The 22,274-nt window shown below is 42.0% G+C and overlaps 1 protein-coding gene across 1 annotated transcript in view; it reads left to right on the forward strand.

Annotated features, from left to right (window-relative positions):
- USP11 (ubiquitin specific peptidase 11) overlaps positions 1–22,274 on the forward strand; it is a 33,510-nt gene that overhangs the window by 4,074 nt on the left and 7,162 nt on the right. Inside the window, exons 2-16 of the mRNA XM_070741157.1 lie at positions 3,734–3,843; positions 4,984–5,114; positions 5,673–5,790; positions 5,905–6,050; positions 7,959–8,020; positions 8,227–8,326; positions 11,413–11,586; positions 11,674–11,832; positions 14,277–14,501; positions 15,406–15,489; positions 15,592–15,686; positions 17,622–17,828; positions 19,920–20,044; positions 20,703–21,038; positions 22,125–22,195. Of these exons, the coding sequence (XP_070597258.1) occupies positions 3,734–3,843; positions 4,984–5,114; positions 5,673–5,790; positions 5,905–6,050; positions 7,959–8,020; positions 8,227–8,326; positions 11,413–11,586; positions 11,674–11,832; positions 14,277–14,501; positions 15,406–15,489; positions 15,592–15,686; positions 17,622–17,828; positions 19,920–20,044; positions 20,703–21,038; positions 22,125–22,195 (2,143 nt within the window). The remainder of the gene's footprint in view (positions 1–3,733; positions 3,844–4,983; positions 5,115–5,672; positions 5,791–5,904; positions 6,051–7,958; positions 8,021–8,226; positions 8,327–11,412; positions 11,587–11,673; positions 11,833–14,276; positions 14,502–15,405; positions 15,490–15,591; positions 15,687–17,621; positions 17,829–19,919; positions 20,045–20,702; positions 21,039–22,124; positions 22,196–22,274) is intronic.

Below are 22,274 nucleotides of genomic sequence, written 5' to 3' on the forward strand. Positions count from 1 at the left end.
TTTCTAAACGAAGTTTGTTTCACTTGGGATCTCATTTTGGAGGCAAAACTTCATGCCAGTTCTGCTTTCTTTATCCTTTATTTTAAATAGTCAGATGACCTACTTGTAACTGTCCTTTAATAGTTCTTGTCTAAGAAAGTGACTTTGGTTTCACTCATCATCAGCTACCAGACTTCCTATTTTATGAAGCAAGTTGAGCTCACAATAGGGATTATTTCAATTGTTCTTTTATCCCGATGGATGGGCTTTAGAGAGATGTTGTTTGAGTCTTCTCTTACACACTGACTTGCTTGCTGCTATGTTTGGAATGAGACAAACAGGAAACAGCAGAATAGGAATCTCCTCTGTTGTGTTATTACAAAAGAAACTATCTTACACATTTATATCTTTTATAATGAGATTGCAGGCTCAGCCTATGTATATATTATACAACTTAGAAAGCACTCCCCCTAAATTCCATGAATCTTGCTTCTAGATAAATGTTTGTAGATTATAGCCTGCTGGAAAAAAAAACAATGCAGGAAGAAAAACAAAGGAGAGGTAATAAGTAACAAATGCATTTTTGAGAACGCTAGTTTGATGTTGTGGTTAAGGCACCAGGATAGAAACTTTATGCACAAAGCTGGGTAACTTTGAGCCAGTCATTCTCTCAACAGGCAATAGTAAGCCTTGACTGAAATCTTCCAAAGAACTGCAGGGAGTTGTCCATACAGTTGCCACGAGTCATCACTGACTTGAAAATGCGCACACACATGGCACTTTCAACATCAGCTTCAGCCTTAAGGCTTTTAGTTTTTAACCTTTGTGGTCATGTTGGGCCCCAGGGGAAGAGCCTTCTCTGTGGCGGCCCCGGCCCTCTGGAATCAACTCCCCCCGGAGATTAGAACTGCTCCCACCCTCCTTGTCTTCTGTAAACTACTTAAGACCTACCTATACCGCCAGGCATGGGGGATTTGAGACACCTTTCCCCCAGGCTTATTATAATTTATGTTTGGTATGTATGTGCTGTTTGGTTTTTAATTATGATAGGGTTTTTAGTTGTTTTTTTTTAAAATTAGATTTATGCCAGTATAATATTGTTTTTATCATTGTTGTGAGCCACCCCGAGTCTTCGGAGAGGGGCGGCATACAAATCTAATAAATTATTATTAATTAAAATTATTATGTACTCAATAATAATTAGTTATCCCCACTTTTTGTTTGTACAACTCAAGGGAACAAACATGCTTAATATTCCTTGTTTCCCCACATCACTCATCCTATGAGGAGGCTTAGGCTGAGAGAGGCATTGCACAAAAATCACCTACCTGGCTTTCATAGCCAAGGCAGGACTCAAACTTGTCACAAATTTCTAGATTTTAGCCATTAATGCCCATGTTTTCACCACCACTCCGCAGTCTGCATTGGCTACCGATCAGTTTCCGGTCACAATTCAAAGTGTTGGTTATGACCTATAAAGCCCTTCATGGCATCGGACCAGAATATCTCCGGGACCGCCTTCTGCCGCACGAATCCCAGTGACCGGTTAGGTCCCACAGAGTTGGCCTTCTCCGGGACCCGTTGACTAAACAATGTCATTTGGCGGGACCCAGGGGAAGAGCCTTCTCTGTGGCGGCCCCGGCCCTCTGGAACCAACTCCCCCCAGAGATCAGAATTGCCCCCACCCTCCTTGCCTTTCGTAAACTTCTCAAAACCCACCTCTGCCCTCAGGCATGGGGGAATTGAAATATCTTCCCCAGGCCTATATAATTTATGTATGGTGTGTTGTGTGCATGTTTTTTAAATTATGGGTTTTTAACTTTGTATTATTAGATTTGTATTGTACATTGCTTCTATCACTGCTGTGAGCCGCCCCGAGTCTATGGAGAGGGGCGGCATACAAATTTAATTAATAAATAAATAAATAAATAAATAAATAAATAAATAAATACATACATACATACATACATACATACATACATGCATACCAAACTGGGGTGCCTTAAGATACTATGGCCCTCTAGGTAGGGGTGAAATCCAGCAAGTTCTTACAGGCTCTGGAGAACTGGCAGCGGAAATTTTGAGTAGTCTGGAGAACAGATGATTACCATCTCTGTCTGGCCCAGAATGGAGAGGGAATGGAGATTTTGCAATATCCTTCCCCCAGGAAAGGGGAGGGAATGGGAATTTTGCAGTATCCCTCCCCTGCCATGCCCATCAAGCCACACAACGCCCACAGAACAAGTAGCAAAAAAAAAAAATTGTCTCCAGGTGTTTGCAGTATTCCTGGAATATTAGCAGCTGCTAGGAGCAATGCCTCTATACATGGTCATCTTTTGTTTCAATGCCTGTCCATACTAAATCAAGCTAGGTAGACCTTGACTTACAACTATACATCCAATATTGTATTTACTGCAGACAAATAGATTTGATACAAAAAGCTATTTACCAACCAGTTTTACACCATGCTTCCTTTTAAATTAAATCTACATTACTTGGTATGCCAATCAGTGTTCCCTCTAATTTTTTTGGGGGGTGGGCAGAAAAGAATAGTGTCTGAGCGGCAGTCCCTTCGGGACTGGGCGGCACAGAAATAATAATAAAATTTCCCTCTCAGCTTCTGGGCAGGTTTGGAAAACTCTGAGTTGATGATGATTTTTAAGTGAGCAATTGCTCACTGCTCAGCTTAGAGGGAACTATGATGCCAATAGGACTCTGTTAAGCTACTTGAAAAGAAGCAGATGGATTTGATAGATTTCTCTTTGCCTTTCAGTGTAGCCAATGGTAGCAGCTTACACTGAGATTGCCTATTTTTTTTACAGATGTTGGAGGTTGTTACTCTACTTTCCTGAGTCAAACCAAGGGAAAGTTCTTTTTGCAGCCTGCCTGACCTGATTTGTTCACGTTGTGGCATAGTGACACACTACAATATTAATTGTGTTGAGAATGGAATGCTTTTTCCTTTTAGTGGAGTACTCAACAGTTGGGAAAAATGAGGATTATGGTTTGCTGCTGAGCAGAAAATTCAAACTGACTTGTCTAAACATTTGACATTGGGAAGTAAAAAATAAGCAGATAACTAAGAAGGCCAGATTTTAGCCATTTATAAATGGAAGGTTCTCCAAGGATTCCCAAGTGTTTCATACACATTTGTCTGCGCTTCTATCTGTTGTGGCCAACTGAAGGGTTAGTAAACTATGGTACAAGGACAGTGACTGGTTTGGTAAATTCACAGCTAATAGTAAAAATTTGAATTAGGAATAACTGGCGGTACAAATTTCAGTTCGGAGGATTTGAGATTTAGAAACAACATGACTTTATATTACCCCCTGTTCACCCAATTAATTAAATCCTGATCCTAATTAAATATCATGGAAAAGAACTAGAGATGTCAGCAGCAACTATGTCATGTAAGATGTTACAGGGAATGGAACAAATTGTCATGTTGTGGGTCTAGGAATCCCTTGAAAAGTTTTTTGACTTTTGTAAATTTATGTCTGTTGTCTTAAGGATCAGAAACTTTGGGAAATATTTAGGATTCTTGGAGATTTGCCTATAAGGACTGCAAACAAAATTTTACTGTTCTTTAGCATAACCAGATGCATATAGATGTTTCAATCTGAGGCCTGGATTTCTTATAATCCTGTTTATGATTGGAAATGAAAGGAGAAGAATTGCTACCAGTAACAGCTCCATATTGTATATTAGATTGTGGTTTTGATTTGGATTTGAGCTATCTGCTTTTTTGCCTCAGGTATTTGCTCGAAAATCATTGGTACAAGCAGTGGAAAGCTTATGTGGAATCTGGAGATCAGAACTCAAATGCTTTCCCTGGACGGATCAACAATGCCGAACTCTTTGAAGGTATGGTTTCCTGCCTTATTTCTTTTATTTGAGGCTTCTTCTCTGCCTTTCATGTAAATTGCTTAATCAGGGGGATATGAATTATTTCTATTTTTCTTTTTCTTCCTCTAGAATGTTCCAGATTGCATACATTTGATCATTCTAATAAACCAATAAAATATGTTGTGTTAATGAAAAGTTATATTGGGTTTTCTCACTGCCCTTCAGCAGAGATTACCTAATATGGTTTGCTGAATAAGACACAAATGAGCGCTGGTGAGACCACATTTGGAATACTGTGTTCAGTTCTGGAGACCTCACCTACAAAAAGATATTGACAAAATTGAACGGGTCCAAAGACGGGCTACAAGAATGGTGGAAGGTCTTAAGCATAAAACGTATCAGGAAAGACTTCATGAACTCCATCTGTATAGTCTGGAGGACAGAAGGAAAAGGGGGGACATGATCGAAACATTTAAATATATTAAAGGGTTAAATAAGGTTCAGGAGGGAAGTGTTTTTAATAGGAAAGTGAACACAAGAACAAGGGGACACAATCTGAAGTTAGTTGGGGGAAAGATCAGAAGCAACATGAGAAAATATTATTTTACTGAAAGAGTAGTAGATCCTTGGAACAAATTTCCAGCAGACGTGGTTGGTAAATCCACAGTAACTGAATTTAAACATGCCTGGGATAAACATATATCCATTGTAAGATAAAATACAGGAAATAGTATAAGGGCAGACTAGATGGACCATGAGGTCTTTTTCTGCCGCCAGTCTTCTATGTTTCTATGTTTCTATATAGCATGCTAAAAACAGCATAAGGTAGATAAAATAATTAGCCCAATATGTGAATTTCAAAAATTATAGACCCAACTTCACATAGTTTATTTCCCAGGTCACTTACATTTTGAATCTGGCTTTCTGCACTATTTCAGCAGTAATTGCTATACCGTACTGGTTTTATGAGAAGGGGCCTTCTACAGAAGCTGAAAAACTATTTCCATGTTAAGCACTTACTAAGCAGTTACTAAGAAGCTTGGCTCCTTTTCATGAATGTCAAAATTGGTGGGGCCTCCTCAATTGCTCTTAAGCTATTGGCTTCTTTAAAGAGGGTGAGTCCTCCATGACTTCAGCCTGTCTTCTTTCTCCCTCCAGATTTGGAGTCGTATCGTTTGAAGGATAGGCTGGTAGAACATGAAGAGTACATTCTGTTGCCAGAGGAAGTGTGGGACAAGTTGGTGAGCTGGTATGGCATTGAACATGGCCAGCCAGCCATTGAACGAAAGGTGAGAAATTCGGAGTTGAAAACCACAGGTTTTCTTTGGAATTTGCATGCCCTGCAGCATTTTCCATTGCAATTATTAGAAAAGGTGGCCAGAGAATGAAAACTCAACTCCCTATGTAAGTGGAAGACTTGCTAGCGATAGAATTCAATACTTAACTTATATGCTACCTTTTAAAAAGTAATTTCCCCCCCAGCATTATCTAGCTCTTGCTATTGGTAAATTGTAGGGGTTGAGAAAATGGGGAATAGCTTATAATATGTAATGAAAATAAACATATGGGGGATTATCAATTCATAGATTTCATTCTTGCCGTGAATGCTCCTTTTACAGCCCATATAGTGATGGATATCCTGCTAGGTTCTGGCTAGTGTTAACAACTTTTGTTTCTTTTCACATATTTTCCCATTGAAGAAAATATGGATGGGGTTGGCTTTCCTCTTCTGAGTCTCTATTCAGAGAGGACTGAGCAATACGTATCTACCATTACTGATTCCCCCAATTTCTCTTAATGTTATTTTGTCCCTTGTTTGATTACTCATTTTGAGTCTTCCTTCCCAGGTGGTAGACCTTCCTAGCATGCAGAAGGTGGAGGTTTACTTAGTGGAGCTGTACCTCTGTCAGCACAATGATGTGGACAGCCACGTGGTCACGCAATTTAGCCGGATGGATACCATTGGTAAGGTCTCAGGAATTCTGAATTCAGCTGAGAGGGGAAAATGGAGGGGAAAACAAATGGGTGTTTGTCCCAAGAAGTCATCTTCTCCTTGTCCTCTTGTCTCCTGCCCCTTAGATACAGTGCTAAAAGAGGCCCGGAATCAGTTTTCCGTTCCAGCAGAAGATGAATCAAGACTCTGGGTGAAAAATGCTGATGGCTCCTATGAGAGGTTACGAAACTTGCAGATGACTGTGCTGGATGCCTGCCTAAGTTCAGGGCAGGTAACGCTGCTGTCACCAGGTTGAGGCTGGCTTGTATACAAAAAGAGGCAGAATTGGTATTGTGCCAAGATTTGTCTCTGGCATATTTATATGAATTGGTTTTCCACAGCCTGTTGCTCCTCAACTTGTGTTTGATTGTTACAATCAACGTTGAGCAGACTGGCTGAAGGTGGAGCCATCTGGAAGATAGCAGTTTGAACTGGATTTGAGATTATCAGTTCCAAAGACTGGATTTGAGATAATCAGACAGACAGAATCCCTGAACTTCAAGTTTAGACTACAGTGGAGTACAGTTATCTAAATAGAAAAGCTGATTTAAGATTTAGCAGCAGTTTTACTGGATAGAAACCACTCTTTACATCTCTTACTGAACTGGCCTACTTGGATCTGGATCCAATAATTATTTTTTGGAAAAAAACAAAAACAACTCCCCCTTCTCCCTTGAACACTAGGTTAATTTTAGTTAAGGAGGCCTATTGTATGATTAGGTCTCCTTCCTGAAATCTCTTTCGGAAGGTCTCAAGACACTTGTGCTGAAGGAGTATATTGGAAGACATGCAGAATGCTTTTCCCCCTTAGGATACTTTTATGACCTCTCAGACACGCATCTTAACACGGGAAAGAACTTCTGGGCACCTAGTTTGATTTTAAACCTTCTGTATTCCTTGAAATCACACATTCAAACATTCCTCCAAAACCGTTTCTGTCTCAGATCTCTGCTTGCTTTTAAGATTGAAAAAAATGTATGATCACAGTCCTATTTGGAAAGTGAGAGAGGGGAGCTCTTTGGCCACAATTAGGTGTTTATGAATGCTCCAGTACCATAAGAGAGTGTGTGTGCTCTTCTTAGAGATTATGATAAAATCCTCCTTTTATTGGAAACAGCTGTGTCTTGCATTATAATTTCTCCAGAGAAACTATTTACCAATGGCTTCAAAATGTTTGATTTCCATGGAAGTCAGCATGTCAAAATAGAAACACATAAGATAAACAAGATGGAAAAATAGATGGAATGAAATGTGTGTGTGTGTGTGTGTGTGTATCTAGGTTCACATAACAGGATTTTTTCTGGTTGCTTAATAGTAATCTTTTGGGGGTTCACATAAAGTATTAAGCAATAAATGATTTACTGTAAGTAGTCTGGGTTCCCACAAAATATTAAACAAAAACAGCAAAGCAAAATTAACCATACTTAGCATTTGTGGCATTCTCCTGTGAAATGTTTAGCTGACCTCGTTAAACTTTATGGGAGTTGCCTTGCAGTAGGAGAGAAAATGAAATAGGTTTGTATGTTTGACAAATCATAGGAATGCCTCTGCTGCCCTTGAGCTATGCGCTACTTTGATATGCAAAACAATGGCCTCAAAATAATGTTGCTTTGACTCTCTTGTTGGGCTTGCAAGTAATAGTGATAGGTGATAAGAGCAAGGAGATAGTGCTGTAAAAACAATAAAAAGATATAATTGCTTTCAGCTAGACAGTAGTATAGCACGTTTGCTTTCTGTGGGTTTTAAAAATGTCTTTGAGTAGCTTGAGCAACTCCAGAATAATATAGATGCTGTGCTTTTTATTAGCCAGTAATTTTGACTGAATAAATGATCATTCAGGTTGGAAGTCATGGAAATTGATAGAAGAGATTACATATAGTTCAGGGTTGAAATGAGGCCTCCTTGGTGCTCTCTTGAGTGTGGCTGTTTTCTTGCAGACATTTCATTACCAAACTAGGTCACATCATCAGTGCTGAAAATGCTAACTAGCTTTGTAATGAAACAACCAAACTCTGAGAAGCCCAAGGACAGCTTGGTCATGGACAGCTGCCCAGCCATATACTAGTTTATGTAGTCCATTTTTTGTTATTTTTATTGTGCCTCTCTTGACTTTTTCCTACTTGGCACCTGTTCCCTTTAGATTGTGATCATGGAAACCAGGAGTAAAGATGGTACTTGGCCCAGTTCCAAACCACATATCATGTGAGTATTTATAGTATTTATATTGCAATCTCCACAGTTTTGAGGTGTACCTGCATTGCCTGTCTAGGGTGGATTGTACTTTAAAAATTGGGTAGCATTCCAGTTCAGAGCTTGTCTTAGATTTGGGAAGTGTGGCTGTCTTCTGATCTCCAACAGGAACAAGTCTGGGTTTCACCTCATTTTCACAGTCTACCTACATTTTTCAGGAAGAATTCCATTGATGAGGAAGAGCGGTACCGGGGCCAGCCAGGGATTTGTGGCCTTACCAACCTGGGGAACACATGCTTCATGAACTCTGCTTTGCAAGTAAGAAATATGAGTGATGTTTTGGTGCCAAACTTTGGGTACTGCGATGACTTGCCACCAAGCAGAACGAAAATTTGGCTCACATTCTACTAGTATATTGGGTGCATTGCCAGTGTTGTTACATGTCTGCCCACATGTACTAATGGGTTTTGTATTTTGGCATTGTCTGCTTGAATGTCTATTTAGAGTAGCTGTTACATTGTAGGGGAATTATCCTATCTTGGCTGATTGTTTCTTAACACTCACCAATTCCTGCATGCTTCCCAGGGGGAAAAAAAGCTCACTCTTTTCAGAGAAGGGCTCTTATAGACACTGCTCAAAAAATAAAGGGAACACTTAAAAAACACAATATAAGTAAATCAAATGTCTGTGAAATCAAACTGTCCACTTAGGAAGCAACAATCTTGCTGTTGTGCAAATGGAATAGTTGTGCAAATTCAATGAGAATATTTCATTCATTCAGATCTAAGATGTGTTATTTGAGTGTTTATTTATTTATTTATTTATTCATTCATTCATTCATTCATTCATTCATTCATTCATTCATTCATTCATTTAATTTGTATGCCGCTCCTCTCCATAGACTCGGGGCGGCTCAACAGTAGTAGAAAAACAATGTACAATACAAATCTAATAATTAAAACTAAAAACCCATAATTTTAAAAACATGCACACAATATACCATACATTTTTTGAGTAGTATATTTATCCGTGTTACATGTTATGGCAAATGTCAGTCTTGTAAAAAGTACAATATTGACAATAGTTCTTGCTTGACTTGCAAACCATAAAATTGAGAATTCAATCATCTGGAAAGGTATGATGATATCACCAGCTACCTCTTAGTGATAAGCCTCTGATTGCATTTAATTGTCCAGCATCCCAGTCAAAAGAAAACAGTGAGGTATGATGTCTTTCCCACCCTTTACAGCAAGGAAGCTATAGGTTTTTCATGCCCACTGCAGAAACATTGGATCAACAAAACCAACTGTCTCAGCAAAGATCACTCGAAGTTCCTGCTTCTCTCCCACGCATGGATTTGGATGAGGAAATTACAACCCCATCCAGGATCTTTTGTACCACCAGCAGCATGCTTACCAGCAATGAAATCTACCTTCCCTACCAATTCAGAAGTGTGCTTTCCGCATTGCATAGTTTGGAGAACTGGTAGGGGCGGCAGCGCACTACTCTGCCTACCCACCTGGATATTGCCATTTTCTTTTTTTAACCCTCTGCACATGTGCAGAAGGTTAAAAAAAGAAAAGAAAATGGTGTAAAAAAAACAGAAAATGGTGACATCTGGGCGGGTGGGTGGAGCTGTATGCTGTCGCTGCTACCAGTTCTTTGAACCATGGGTGGCTGCCGCTACTGGTACACACAAACCGGTAGCACTTCACCCCGATGCTTACCATCCGTGGAACAATTTTGGATTTGCTAGATCAAGGAATTTTGATTACAGCATCTTTATAATGACTTGGAATGATTGATAAATTAAAGATTGCTCTCTTTTCTGTTTTCTGGAAAAAACCTGCCTACCAGATATTCATCTGGCTAGCATCCTTAGTCTGGCCAGCTTCAGCACATTATTTTATCCCCTGGCTAGGGTTTTTAAAAAAACCTTATTCAGAGAGAGTAACAATGAAAGAGCCTGCAAGCTGGTAAAAGTTGGGAACATTGTTAGCACCTGGTTAGGGCTGCAAATAACCATATTTGGAGCAAGTAAAGCAATGAAAAAAACCTGCAAAGGCTTAGGGCTTGGAAAACATTCTTTGCAGAGAGTATCAAGGTAAGAGCTGGGAAGATTGTTAGCACCTAGTTAGGGCTGGGGAAGAAAAAGCTACATTCAGGTTATTTATTTATTCGATTTTTATGCCGCCCTTCTCCTTAGACTCAGGGCGGCTTACAACATGTTAGCAATAGCACTTTTTAACAGAGCCAGCATATTGCCCCCACAATCTGGGCCCTCATTTTACCCACCTCAGAAGGATTATTAAGACGCACCTAAATTTTCAGCCTCTTTTACGGAGGAAAAAGCTATGTTTTATACTCCGAAAAATATGGCAGATTGTAATAATACAGTCAAACATTTATTTTACCAATGGGAAAAGGAACAGATATTTGGCTATTTGAAACAAAAAGAACCCCAATCCTGAATTACACCTACCTGTTCCTTAGTAATGAGAGTTTGTGTTACATTATAAGTCTGCATGAATGTCGCAGCTACATTTGTCCTTCGTGTACATTATTTTTGTTTGTATGAAAAATGGATACTGGCAAAGTTCTCCACTTCTGAATCAATATCAGTTTGCTTAACCTTACTTTTAATTTCATTTCACAAAGAAAAGATTCTGCGTCACGTTTCCCCCCCTAGAGCTGCATTCTGACAGATGAACTCAAAATGGGTGAGCAGTGTGGTCGGGCAGTAGGAAAGGCAAGTAGGATGCTTGGCTGCATAGCTAGAGGTATAACATGCAGGAAGAGGGAGATTGTGATCCCCTTATATAGAGCGCTGGTGAGACCACATTTGGAGTACTGTGTTCAGTTCTGGAGACCTCACCTACAAAAAGATATTGACAAAATTGAACGGGTCCAAAGACGGGCTACAAGAATGGTGGAAGGTCTGAAGTATAAAACGTATCAGGAAAGACTTAATGAACTCAATCTGTATAGTCTGGAAGACAGAAGGAAAAGGGGGGACATGATTGAAACATTTAAATATGTTAAAGGGTTAAATAGGGTTCAGGAGGGAAGTGTTTTTAACAGGAAAGTGAACACAAGAACAAGGGGACACAATCTGAAGTTAGTTGGGGGAAAGATCAAAGGCAACATGAGAAAGTATTATTTTACTGAAAGAGTAGTAGATCCTTGGAACAAACTTCCAGCAGACGTGGTTGGTAAATCCACAGTAACCGAATTTAAACATGCCTGGGATAAACATATATCCATTGTAAGATAAAATACAGGAAATAGTAAAAGGGCAGACTAGATGGACCATGGGGTCTTTTTCTGCCGTCAGTCTTCTATGTTTCTATGTTTCTAACTACCAGCTAACACTACATATGACACACTTTCATTCTTTCTTCCAGTGTCTCAGCAATGTGCCTCCTCTGACAGAATACTTCCTCAATAATAATTACCTGGACGAACTAAACTTCAGCAACCCTCTTGGCATGAAAGGCGAAATTGCTGAAGCCTATGCGGATCTCATTAAACAGAAGTGGTCTGGCCACCACCGCTCCATCGTGCCCCGAATGTTCAAGGTCAGTTGGGTTCTTGTCTTACTGTTTTTTAGTCTGTATTTAGCGCCTTGTTGGTCTCAGAGGGCCATGTTTTTGCCTCCCATTCAGACCAAAGTGGGCCACTTTGCCTCTCAGTTCCTTGGCTATCAGCAGCACGATTCCCAGGAGCTTCTCTCCTTCCTCCTTGATGGTCTACATGAGGACCTCAACCGTGTCAAGAAGAAAGAGTACATTGAATTAAAGGATGCAGCGGGGAGACCCGATGAGGTGAGCATGTACTATAGGAGAAATAGCGGAGACTCCAAATTGGATTGTAGCCAGCAGTGATAGGACATGTTGGTAATGACCTTTAAAGCCCTACACGGCATTGGGCCAGAATACATCTGGAACCGCCTTCTACTGCACGAATCCCAGCGGCCGATAAGGTCCCACAGAGTTGGCCTTCTCCGGGTCCCGTTGACCAAACAATATCGTTTGGCGGGCCCCAGGGGAAGAGCCTTCTCTGTGACGGCCCCGGCCCTCTGGAACCAACTCCCCCCAGAGACTAGAACGGCCCCCACCCTCCTTGTCTTTCGCAAATTACTTAAGACCCACCTTTGTCGCCAGGCATGGGGGAGTTGAGTTATCCTTTCTCCCTTTTCAAGTTATGCATGGTATGTTTGTGTGTATGTTTGGTTTTTTTATAATAAGGGTTTTTTAGTTGTTTTTATTAATTGGATTGTTCATGTTGTTTTACCACTGTTGTTAGCCGCCCCGAGTTTGCGGAGAGGGGCAGCATACAAATCCAATAAATAAAATAATAAATAAATAAATGTATGTTTGTAGAAGGAATAAACTTGGAAGCTTCTGACTGGAGATCTTATCCGTTGAATTTCCATTGTGATCTTTACATCAGAGGTGGGTTGTGGATCTTTTTGCTGCCGGTTCACTTAGGATCACACCGCGCGCGCGCGCACACACACACACACACACACACACACACACCAGCAATAAAAAAATAGCTTTTGTGCATGTGTAGGAGCACAATCCAAGATGGCGGCGCCCACGGACTGGTACCAACAGAACTGGCAGTTCTAAATAACCGTCTAGAACCAATAGGAACCCACTTTGGCTTTACATGTGTTCTTCTGGTCCATTTCAATTTTTATATCACTATATGGAAAAAACGGTACTTGAAGGAAGGTCTTTGAACAGTCACACCTACCTGTTACATCTAGCTGGGTGTGATGTGGGTTCATAAAGGAATATCAGTCTGATTGGGGCCCAAGTGGCGAGCCTTTTCCGCCATGGTACCTGCCCTTTGGCACATCATCAGACTGGCCCTGACCTTGTTGGCTTTCTGGAAAGGCTTCAAGACATGGCTTTGTCATCTGGCCTCATAGCTGGTAGTGGTGCTAGAAAAAAATTATGATGTTTTATGACAGATTATGGGGGTTTGGTGTGGTTTTTTTTTTAACGGTTTCTAATGACTCTTGTTACTGTATGGGTTTCTTTTTTCTGTGGGATGCTTAGCTTTATAAGCTGACCAGAGTCACAGAGATAAGGTGCAAGTGACTAAGCAAATCAGTCTTTTACTCCCAGTGCTGAGGAATTCATATTATTTCCCCAATTACAAAGTTCAGTGAACTGTAAAGGTTATTGGTTTAATATAAATTTAACGAGGGGAGGTTTTTCTTGAAACCTTAACATGCATATAGAAATAAAAAACAAATCTTTGTTCTCTTTGAGGAGGAGCAGGGCAGGGCAGTGATAAAAGGGGGACTTCCAAAGGCTGTATAGTAATCAGATAGAGATTTGGAAGTAAAAAAGAAAGGAAGCTGGATGTAATTTGATGAAGGCTTGGAGTCTACTGAAATGAGGCATAAATAAATGGACCGTAAGAACCACTCCCTTACTGCAGTGAACTGAGAATTAATTCCTTCCTTCCTTCCTTCCTTCCTTCCTTCCTTCCTTCCTTCCTTCCTTCCTTCCTTCCTTCCTTCCTTCCTTCCTTCCTTCCCTCCCTCCCTCCTTCCTTCCTTCCTTCCTCCCTCCCTCCCTCCCTTCCTTCCAAGATGTCCTTTCACTAGAGGTTGAGTGCTCTGGGAGTTGCAAAATATTCATTCCTGACCTCAGAACAGGCTCTCTGTGCTTGTTGCAAGAGTCTTAGATGTTGTACAACTTCAGGAAAACTCAGAATAGACTATTTCAAGATTGGCAGGACTGAAGCATTTTGGAAAAGTATAGTGTTGATGCATCAGCTATTCCTTTCTGTGAGATCCTTGCTCCGTCTATAATGCTTATACAGTCTCTGAGGTTTTCCATCACAAATGCTATGCATTAATTGGTGGTGATATCATAGACCTCCTCTATCTGTCCCCCTTTATCCCCTTGCAGTTTCCCCCCAGCAGCAGATGAAGACTAGCATAAATGATTACTTTAAAGATAAAGGTAGCAGGGGGAAATTAAAACGTCCTCTGGAGGTGGTTGAGATTTGTCTGTTAATTCTGAGATATTTGTTGCCAAACTTGATGGTAAAATTCTAAGGTAAACATTTCAGCTTGTAAGCATCTAGGAAGAGATAGGAAACTTGCCTTTGACCTCAAGGTGTGGTTAACATTGCTTGAGCTGATATATTTAGTAAGAGATTTGCAATTCAGAAAAAATGGGTTTGCATGGGAAGAGAGAGGCTGTAGCTTTTCAGACTATTCATTCTACCTCTTCCTGTTCAGGAAGTAGCAGAAGAAGCGTGGTGCAACCACAAACGTCGCAACAATTCCATCATTGTTGATATCTTCCATGGACTCTTCAAATCAACATTGGTTTGCCCTGAATGTAAAAAAATTTCAGTGACCTTTGACCCCTTCTGCTACCTCAGTGCTCCTCTGCCAATCAGCAAAGACCGAGTGATGGAGGTTTTCTTTGTATCCATGGATCCCTGTAAGAAACCTGAACAGGTACCAACAAGCTGTCTGGAAGATACCTTACTGTGGTAAAAAAAGTTGTGACATATCTTTGAGAATTCTGGTGGGGAAACGGCTCTAGAGCCTTTGTCATATATGTAGAAATTTTCACACTTGATACTAGAGGTAGGGGGAAAAGGTTCACATCTGAAATCCAGGAAAGAGATATTTGGAGAACAGTTGTCCAAATGGAACCAAAATATGACTGGTTCTATTTATAGCTTCAACTTATTTTTATGATTTGTACTGAAATGTAGAGAGTGCAAATAGTTTAAATCTGACTGTGGACTTTGCACTTAATTGAGACCTATAGGTTTATCCCCAGATCAGTTTCTATCCTGGAGATGGATTCAGCCTAGAGGGGAATTTGACATGGGTTTGAGGGTTTGGTTTTCAATTGACTTTCTTTTTTAAATTTTTATTTATTTATTTGTTTTTTTCAAATATAAGATACAAAAAAGAAAAAACATACATAAAGACACACACATACAACATTTGGGAAATGAAAGTTTCCCCACTTTTTATGTGTTTGATCAGAGAATTTTGCTTCTTTCACATAGTGTTAATTTTTCAATTCTTTTATTCGACGTGTTGCTTTGCGTAGATTTTTATTTATTTCTTTGTTGCTCTTTTCTTTAGCCACTCATAAAATTTTGCCCATATTTTATAGTAATCTGATTCTTCTTTTCCCTCTAATCTTTTAGATAACCTGTCCATCTCTGCACAGTCTAGTATCTTTTTAATTATTATATTTTCTTCCGGTAGTTTGTCTATTTTCCATTGTTGGGCATATACTATTCTGGCAGCTGTTAGTATATGTATAACTAGGTATCTTACCTCTTTTCAATTGACTTTCTTACTAGTCTGGACCTGGCCTCTTTTGTTGTTGTTCTTACAGCATAGGTTGATTGTCCCGAAAGCTGGGAATGTGGCAGACCTCTGTCATGCTTTATCAGAGCACACAGATGTGCCTGCTGATCGGGTAAGTTTGCCAGGAGGGTGAAAGGAGAGATGCCTCAATTGACTGTAGAAGCCGGTTCTGTGTCTTCCCTTTCTCACGGCTGTTCCTTTGCTTCCTCTCCAGATGATGGTGGCCGATGTGTTCAGTCACCGCTTCTACAAGATCTATCAGAGGGAAGAATCTCTCAGCTGTATCCTGGAGCGGGATGACATCTTCATGTGAGTTTGGGGAGGGGATAATAATGCAAGGCCGGGCAGTTGGTACCCTGATGCCCTTCCAGTGCAATAGGCTATAACTTTTATTATTCTACTCAGCACAGTTGATATACCTAAAAAGCCCAGATTGGAAACCCCCCCAAATAAAATAGCACTAGAACTTAGCACTTATATACCACTTCACAGTGCTTTTTACAGCCCTCTCTAAGCCGTTTATAAAGTCGGCATATTGCCCCCCAACAATCTGGGTCTTTATTTTACTCATCTCAGAAGGATGGAAGGCTGAGTCAACCTTGAGCTGGTGAGATTTGAACTGACAAACAGCTGGCAGCCTGTAGTACTGCATTCTAACAACTGTGCCACTGCTGCTCTTAAGAGACTCTTACCTTTAAATAAGGTAAATGAATGAGAGCTAGTAAATCATACAATTACAGAATTGGAAGGGATCTTGGGGGTCAGGTAGTCAATTTTCTTCTCACTATAGGATTCAGTGGAACATTTTTCAGTACAATGAGTCTGAATAATAAGATGGACCTGTAATTCTGTTGGAGTTTTCAGCAACCCAACCATCACAAAAGTAAATAATTCAACAGGATTCATTTATATAAGAAACTTCTTTATATACAATACCATACAGCAGAAGCCAGAACCAGGAGTCAAAATCCAAAAGTACAGAATCAATAATCACAGAAAGCTATATTCACAGAAGCAATGTAACACAGAGGCAACATTGCAAGGCAAAGCAACTCTTACATACAAATCAGTCAAGCTAAGCCACGCCCAGGCCCCGAGCTTTCTGAGTCACCAAACAGTCCCCATTGGCTGACCTGTTATCATATCTATTCCAATTCATGAACTCCCATACACTGACAAATTCAGACTAGCATTTTCCTATAGTGAGTAGCCTGTTTCACAGCAAACAGGTAGGTCAATCGTGATAGCAGAAGCAGCAATGAGCACAAGAGGTAAATATGTGTTTGCTCAATGGGTTGGCATGGGCGGAGCATGACATGCATCGAGTCCTGTTACTTTATCCCAGCAGTACGCAGAGAAGGAAGATCTTGGGATGGTGCTTAAGGTGGACACTCTTAGAGTTTAGGGGACATTTTCTCAGTGTCAGAAGCAAGTTGGAAATGTCATTATACTGGGAAAATTGGAAGCTGCCCACTTAAGGGTCTATCTGCTTTTTGACGCTCAAAGTTGCTTTTCTGAGCACCTTCCTTTCTTTAAGAAAATTTGATTGGGGCCACCATTGTAGTGTTACAAGTAGTCCTTGACTTATGGCCACAATTGAGCCCAGAATTTATGTTGAGAAATTTGTGGAGTGAGTTTTGCCCCATTTTGCAACTTTTCTCGCCCCAGTTGTTAAGTGAATCACTGCAGTTGTTAAACTAGTAAGACAGTTGTTAAATGAATCTGGCTTCCTCGTTGACTTTTCTCGTCAGAAGGTCTGAAAAGATGATCACATCACCCTGGAATACGGCAGCCATCATAAATCTGGACCAGTTTGTCAAGCATCTGAATGTAACTCACGTGACCATGGGGATGCTGCAATAGTCATAAATGTGGAAAGTGGTCATCAGTCACTTTTTTCCGGTGCTGTTGTAACTTTGAAGCGTCACTAAGTGAACTGTTGTAAGCTGAGGGCTACCCTTGTAGCCAACAAGTTGAGGCCTTTGTATTTGTCTTCCAATGGTAAATGTAACCGACAGTTTCCCTTGTACTGTTTAGTGGCTCATTGCCTCTCAGTTTGAGGGCATTAAGTGTTTCATTTTTACTGGGATTATAGAATGTTCTCTGTGTTGTGCATTTCTGGTGCTGCTTATTACCTTGGAATGGCATTTAAATGGAGGCTAGTTTGAGAAATGAAACATTATAAACAAGCAAGTGGTCTCCTCCCTGCTCCTCCTCCTACCATGTCTCTCCATCTCCCTCCAGATACGAGGTTTCTGTGTCCTGTCTGGAAGACCCGGCCTCAGCAGACGCGGTGGTCCTGCCAATCTACCTTCGGGAGCGTACCCAGGGCCGGGACTACGGCAACAGCTACTATGGAGTCATGCTTTTTGGCCACCCCCTTCTGGTATCTGTGCCTCGGGATCAGCTCTCCTCAGATGCCTTGTACCAGCTCCTGCTGCATCGGCTCTCGTGAGTGCTTTCAGTCTCTCAGATAGCTTAGCTCAGCTCCTTCACAGCTGAGGTACGAAGGGAGAGATGTAAGAGAATACTTCCCCAAAACTGCTTTCTCCAATTTGGATGCCTCCCCCTAAAAGTCTTGAATTCCTAGGGTTCCCCAGCCAATGGGGCCATTGCTGAGCAGTCTGGGAATTGAAATCCACATAGCAATAGTACTTAAACTTATATTTCAGTGGTTTACAGAGCCAGCCTATTGCCCCCAACAACCTGGGTCCTCATTTTACCAACCTGGGAAGGGGGGAAGGCCAAGTCAACTTTGAGCCTGTTGGGATTTGAACTGCCAAATTGCAGGCTGCTGGCAGTCAGCAGAAATAGGCTGTAGTACTGCACTCTTAACTACTGAGCTACCGCGGCTCTTGGTGGGATGGCTAGATTGGGAAAACAATGCTTCGTGGAAGAATAGAATAGAATTCTTTATTGGCCAAGTGTGACTGGACACACAAGGAATTTGTCTTTGGTGCATATACTTTCAGTGTACATGAAAGAAAAGATACATTTGTCAAGGATCATGAGGTACAACACTTAATGATTGTCATAGAGGTCAAATAAGCAATGAGAAAGTCTATACTCAGTGCTATTCCAGTAATTAAGAGTGAATCCACTTCTATTTTATACCATTACAACCGATGCTTTGATTTGGTTTAAAGGATCCAAGCTCTGATTTTGGCCCAAAAAGTATTTTTGTGACCCTAATTTGGAGCTGACTTCCTGATTTTAGTTATGGCAAGAAAATAAATAAATAAAACCCAACCCAAAACAAAGCAGAGAGGTGGCCAGGAAGATGGATTTTCTTAGCTAGCTATTGGGAAAAGGCAGTCCTGAGAGGAGAATTGGACTTTGTAGCTATGACAAGTGCAAGGACTGGCAGGTGCCCATATGGTGTATGGTTATGTGACATTTTTGCATAGTCCCAGTCCTGGAACTTCCTTTGCATAACCAAATGATAGTCTGCCATTTAATCTCAGCCGCCTTCCTTCTGGTCAAATAGAAAATTCCGGATAGCAGGTCAATTAAGCAGAGAGGGTAGTGTTTTGCTTCCCAGAAATGGTGGCTCTGACATATTTGGATGGGGTAGCATTTCCCTGTTTCATGAAGGGTATGCAATCTGGGAGTCTTTCTGGACTCAACAGCTGCTACCAGGAAGGCCCTTGCACAACTTCATCTGAGGCACCAGTTGTGTCCCTTCTTAGATCGGGAGGCCCTTCAAACAGACACTTGCACCCTTTGTGCCTCATGGCTTGATTACTGAAACTCCCACTTCACGGGTTGAAGACCACCCAGAAACTTCAACGGAGCCAGAATGCAGCAGTCTAGACAGTGTTGTGCATGCCTTGCTGTGCCGTACTTCTGCTTTATGAATTGCATTGGTTGCCAGTTTGCTTCCAGGTGTGATTCAAAGCCCTTTAAAGCCCCACAGGGCCTTGCTTCTTGTTTCCCATCATATCTGCCTGGCTGATTCAATCCAGCAAGGTGGTACGCTGCGGGTTTAATTAAATTATGTCCACCTGTCAGGATCCCCTAACTCTGCCTTCTCTCATAATGCCTTGCCCTCTGAAATAAGATTTCCCTGTCATTTGGATGGCCCTTTCCCTATTGGTGTTTTGGAGGGCCTTCAGAATTGGATTCTTTGATGAGAGTGGATGAAACTCCTTTAACTGATGTGGGTTTCTCCTTTTTATCTGATTGCTGTCTTTTATTACTGTCCTTATATCTATTATTATATTGATTTATTCCTTTTAATGTTATTCTTGGGTTGTTCTAAATAATAGAAATTGCTTAGCCTAAGATTCTGGAGATGGCTGAAAACAAACTCCACAGTCCTTAAGAGTAATTCTATAACAGAAGTCTGACTATATTGTAAGGGTTTTCTTTTTAGTGAATGAATTATTGACAGACATTTGACCTCATAATATCTCCCCCTATCTCCCGGAACCTGTCCATCCCTGATTCTACAACTGTTCCTTTTGTTGGGTTGTGGTCACTGGGGCAGGAGTGGTCTCCCTGTGTCAGGCAGAGGATGTGATCTGCTTTTCTCTTTGACAGCCGCTATGTGACATGGCCAGACTCTGAAGAAGAACAGAGTGAGGAGGAAGAGGAGGAGGAGGAGGAAGACGAAGACGAGGAAGAAGAGGATCTCTACAATAAAAGATCCAATGGGCTGAGTGAAGGTGAGGAAGACCGGTGAGATAACAAGAGTGTTGAATAGGAAGGGAGGGAAAAATTGTTGCACTGTTGTAAGCCGCTCTGAGTCCTCAAGGAGAACGGCGGCCTATACATTCAATAAATAAATACAGTAGTACCTTGTCTTAGCCTCATCTAACGAACATTTCACGATACAAACCCGGGTTTAAGATTTTTTTGCCTCTTCTTCCGAACTATTTTCACCTTACGAACCCAAGCCGCCAGTGGGATGCCCCGCCTCCGGACTTCCGTTGCCAGCCGAAGGCTCCCCTCGCTGGGCCCAGTGAGGGGAGCCTCAGGGAAATCGCAGCATCACAAAAACAGGGAAGTCCAGAGGTGGGGTTTCCCAGGGAGGGGAGGCTCAGGGGAATCCCAGCAGCGCAAAAACAGGCGCTTCGCTGGCAACGGAAGTCCAGAGGCGGAGATTCCCAGTGGCGTAAGGCAAAAGGGGTGAGTTTTGGGCTTGCACGCATTATTCGCTTTTACATTGATTCCTATGGGAAACATTGTTTCATCTTACGAACTTTTCACCTTACGAACCTCGTCACGGAACGAATTAAGTTCGTAAGACGAGGTACCACTGTAATAGATAAAATTAGACGTTCCTTCTAATTCACACCTGCTTTCTCTACCTGTAATTTGCAGGGGAGGATGAGGAGGAAGACGAAACCGCAGCGGAAGGCTTTGCCAATCAGGACCCGAGCTCAGGGACAGAGGAAACCCCTTCAGACACATCAGCGGGGGAGGAAGGCGCTAGTGGGGAGGAGAGGCGGAGCCCCAACACGTCTCCCCCGCAGCCTCCCAAGTCTCCCCGTGAGCCCTCTTCCAGTCCCAGTCCTCCCACAGCCAACCAGGCGAAGCGCAAATGCTGCCTGCCCCAGAAGCGGCCAAAATTGCTTTTTACACTCCGACCTGTCAGCTCTAATGGCACCAGTGACTGGTTGGCCGGCCAAGAGGAAGGCAATCCTGTCTCCTTCAACTGTAAGTCCCTTCGGTAGAATCACTTCCAGTTTGTGGTAACAAAATCTTCCGCTAAGGAAATATTGGGTGTTGGTAGAAGGGGTGGGGAATCTGAGGGTTGGTTGCCGAATTGGGAATGTTGAGGAAACATCATTGGCACGGTCTCAAAAGGGCGACTATCTGTAGCCCCCTCACAGAAGTGGGGGGGGGGAGGGGCTACAGCTGGCTCAAGAGTTCTGGGAGTTGAAGTCCACAGGTTGTAAAATGACCATAGTTCCCTACCCGTGCTTTACTTCATCTCACTTGTTCCCATTGCATCAGATCATAGCCGCCCCGAGTCTCCGGAGAGGGGCGGCATACAAATCCAATAAATAAATAAATCATTCAGACCCCTCCATTAATCTCAGTGGTCTCTTACTGGGAGGATGTATTGCAGTGATGGCGAACCTATGGCACGGGTACCACAGGTGGCACAGAGATCCATATCTGCCATTGCCCAAGCTCAGCTCCAACGGGCATGTGTTTGCCAGCCAGCTGAGTTTTGGCTCACACAGAGGCTCTGGGAGGGTGGTTTATGGCTTCCAGATAGCCTCTGAGGGATGGGGGAAGATGTTTTTACACTCCCCTGGCTCCAGGGAAGCCTTTAGAGCCCGGGGAGGGTGAAACACGAGCCTCCTGGGCCCACCAGAAGTTGGGAAACAGGCCATTTCCAGCCTCTAGATGGCCTCTGGGGGGCAGGGAAAGCTGTTTTTGCCCTCCCCAGGCATTGAATTATGGGTGGGGGTACTCATGCATGTGTGATAGCGCATGCCCATGGTCTTTTGGCACCCGAGAAAAAAAGGTCCGCCATCACTGACCTAGTGTCTCTTGGCCCTTTGGTCCTGGGATTTTATAGGTGAGCCCAAACATCCACAGAAACAGCTACTGTATGGTGCATTAAGGACTGGAAAGATGAATGCTATCTTGATTGCTCTCAGTATGCGCTGGGGGGGAAAGTCAAGGCAACAGAGCACTCATGCCTGGGCCTAGTCTGCTCGCTGAACCTATGTAGTATATAACATGCAGCATTCTTGGATTTCTGACTCAATTTCTCATCCTTTGCTTCAGCCCAACCGTATGTTGCTCTGGACTTCGATTCCGAAATGAAGAAGCGCTACTACAATGAGATCGAGGCCGAAGTAAGTGTGCAGCTTTCTACATTTCTGTTTTTCCTGTAGTAGTGTGCTCAAGTTCTGCCACCCAGACCACTGTGCTGAA

Source organism: Erythrolamprus reginae, chromosome 2 (genome assembly GCF_031021105.1).
Source record: "Erythrolamprus reginae isolate rEryReg1 chromosome 2, rEryReg1.hap1, whole genome shotgun sequence".
Taxonomy (NCBI): domain Eukaryota; kingdom Metazoa; phylum Chordata; class Lepidosauria; order Squamata; family Dipsadidae; genus Erythrolamprus; species Erythrolamprus reginae.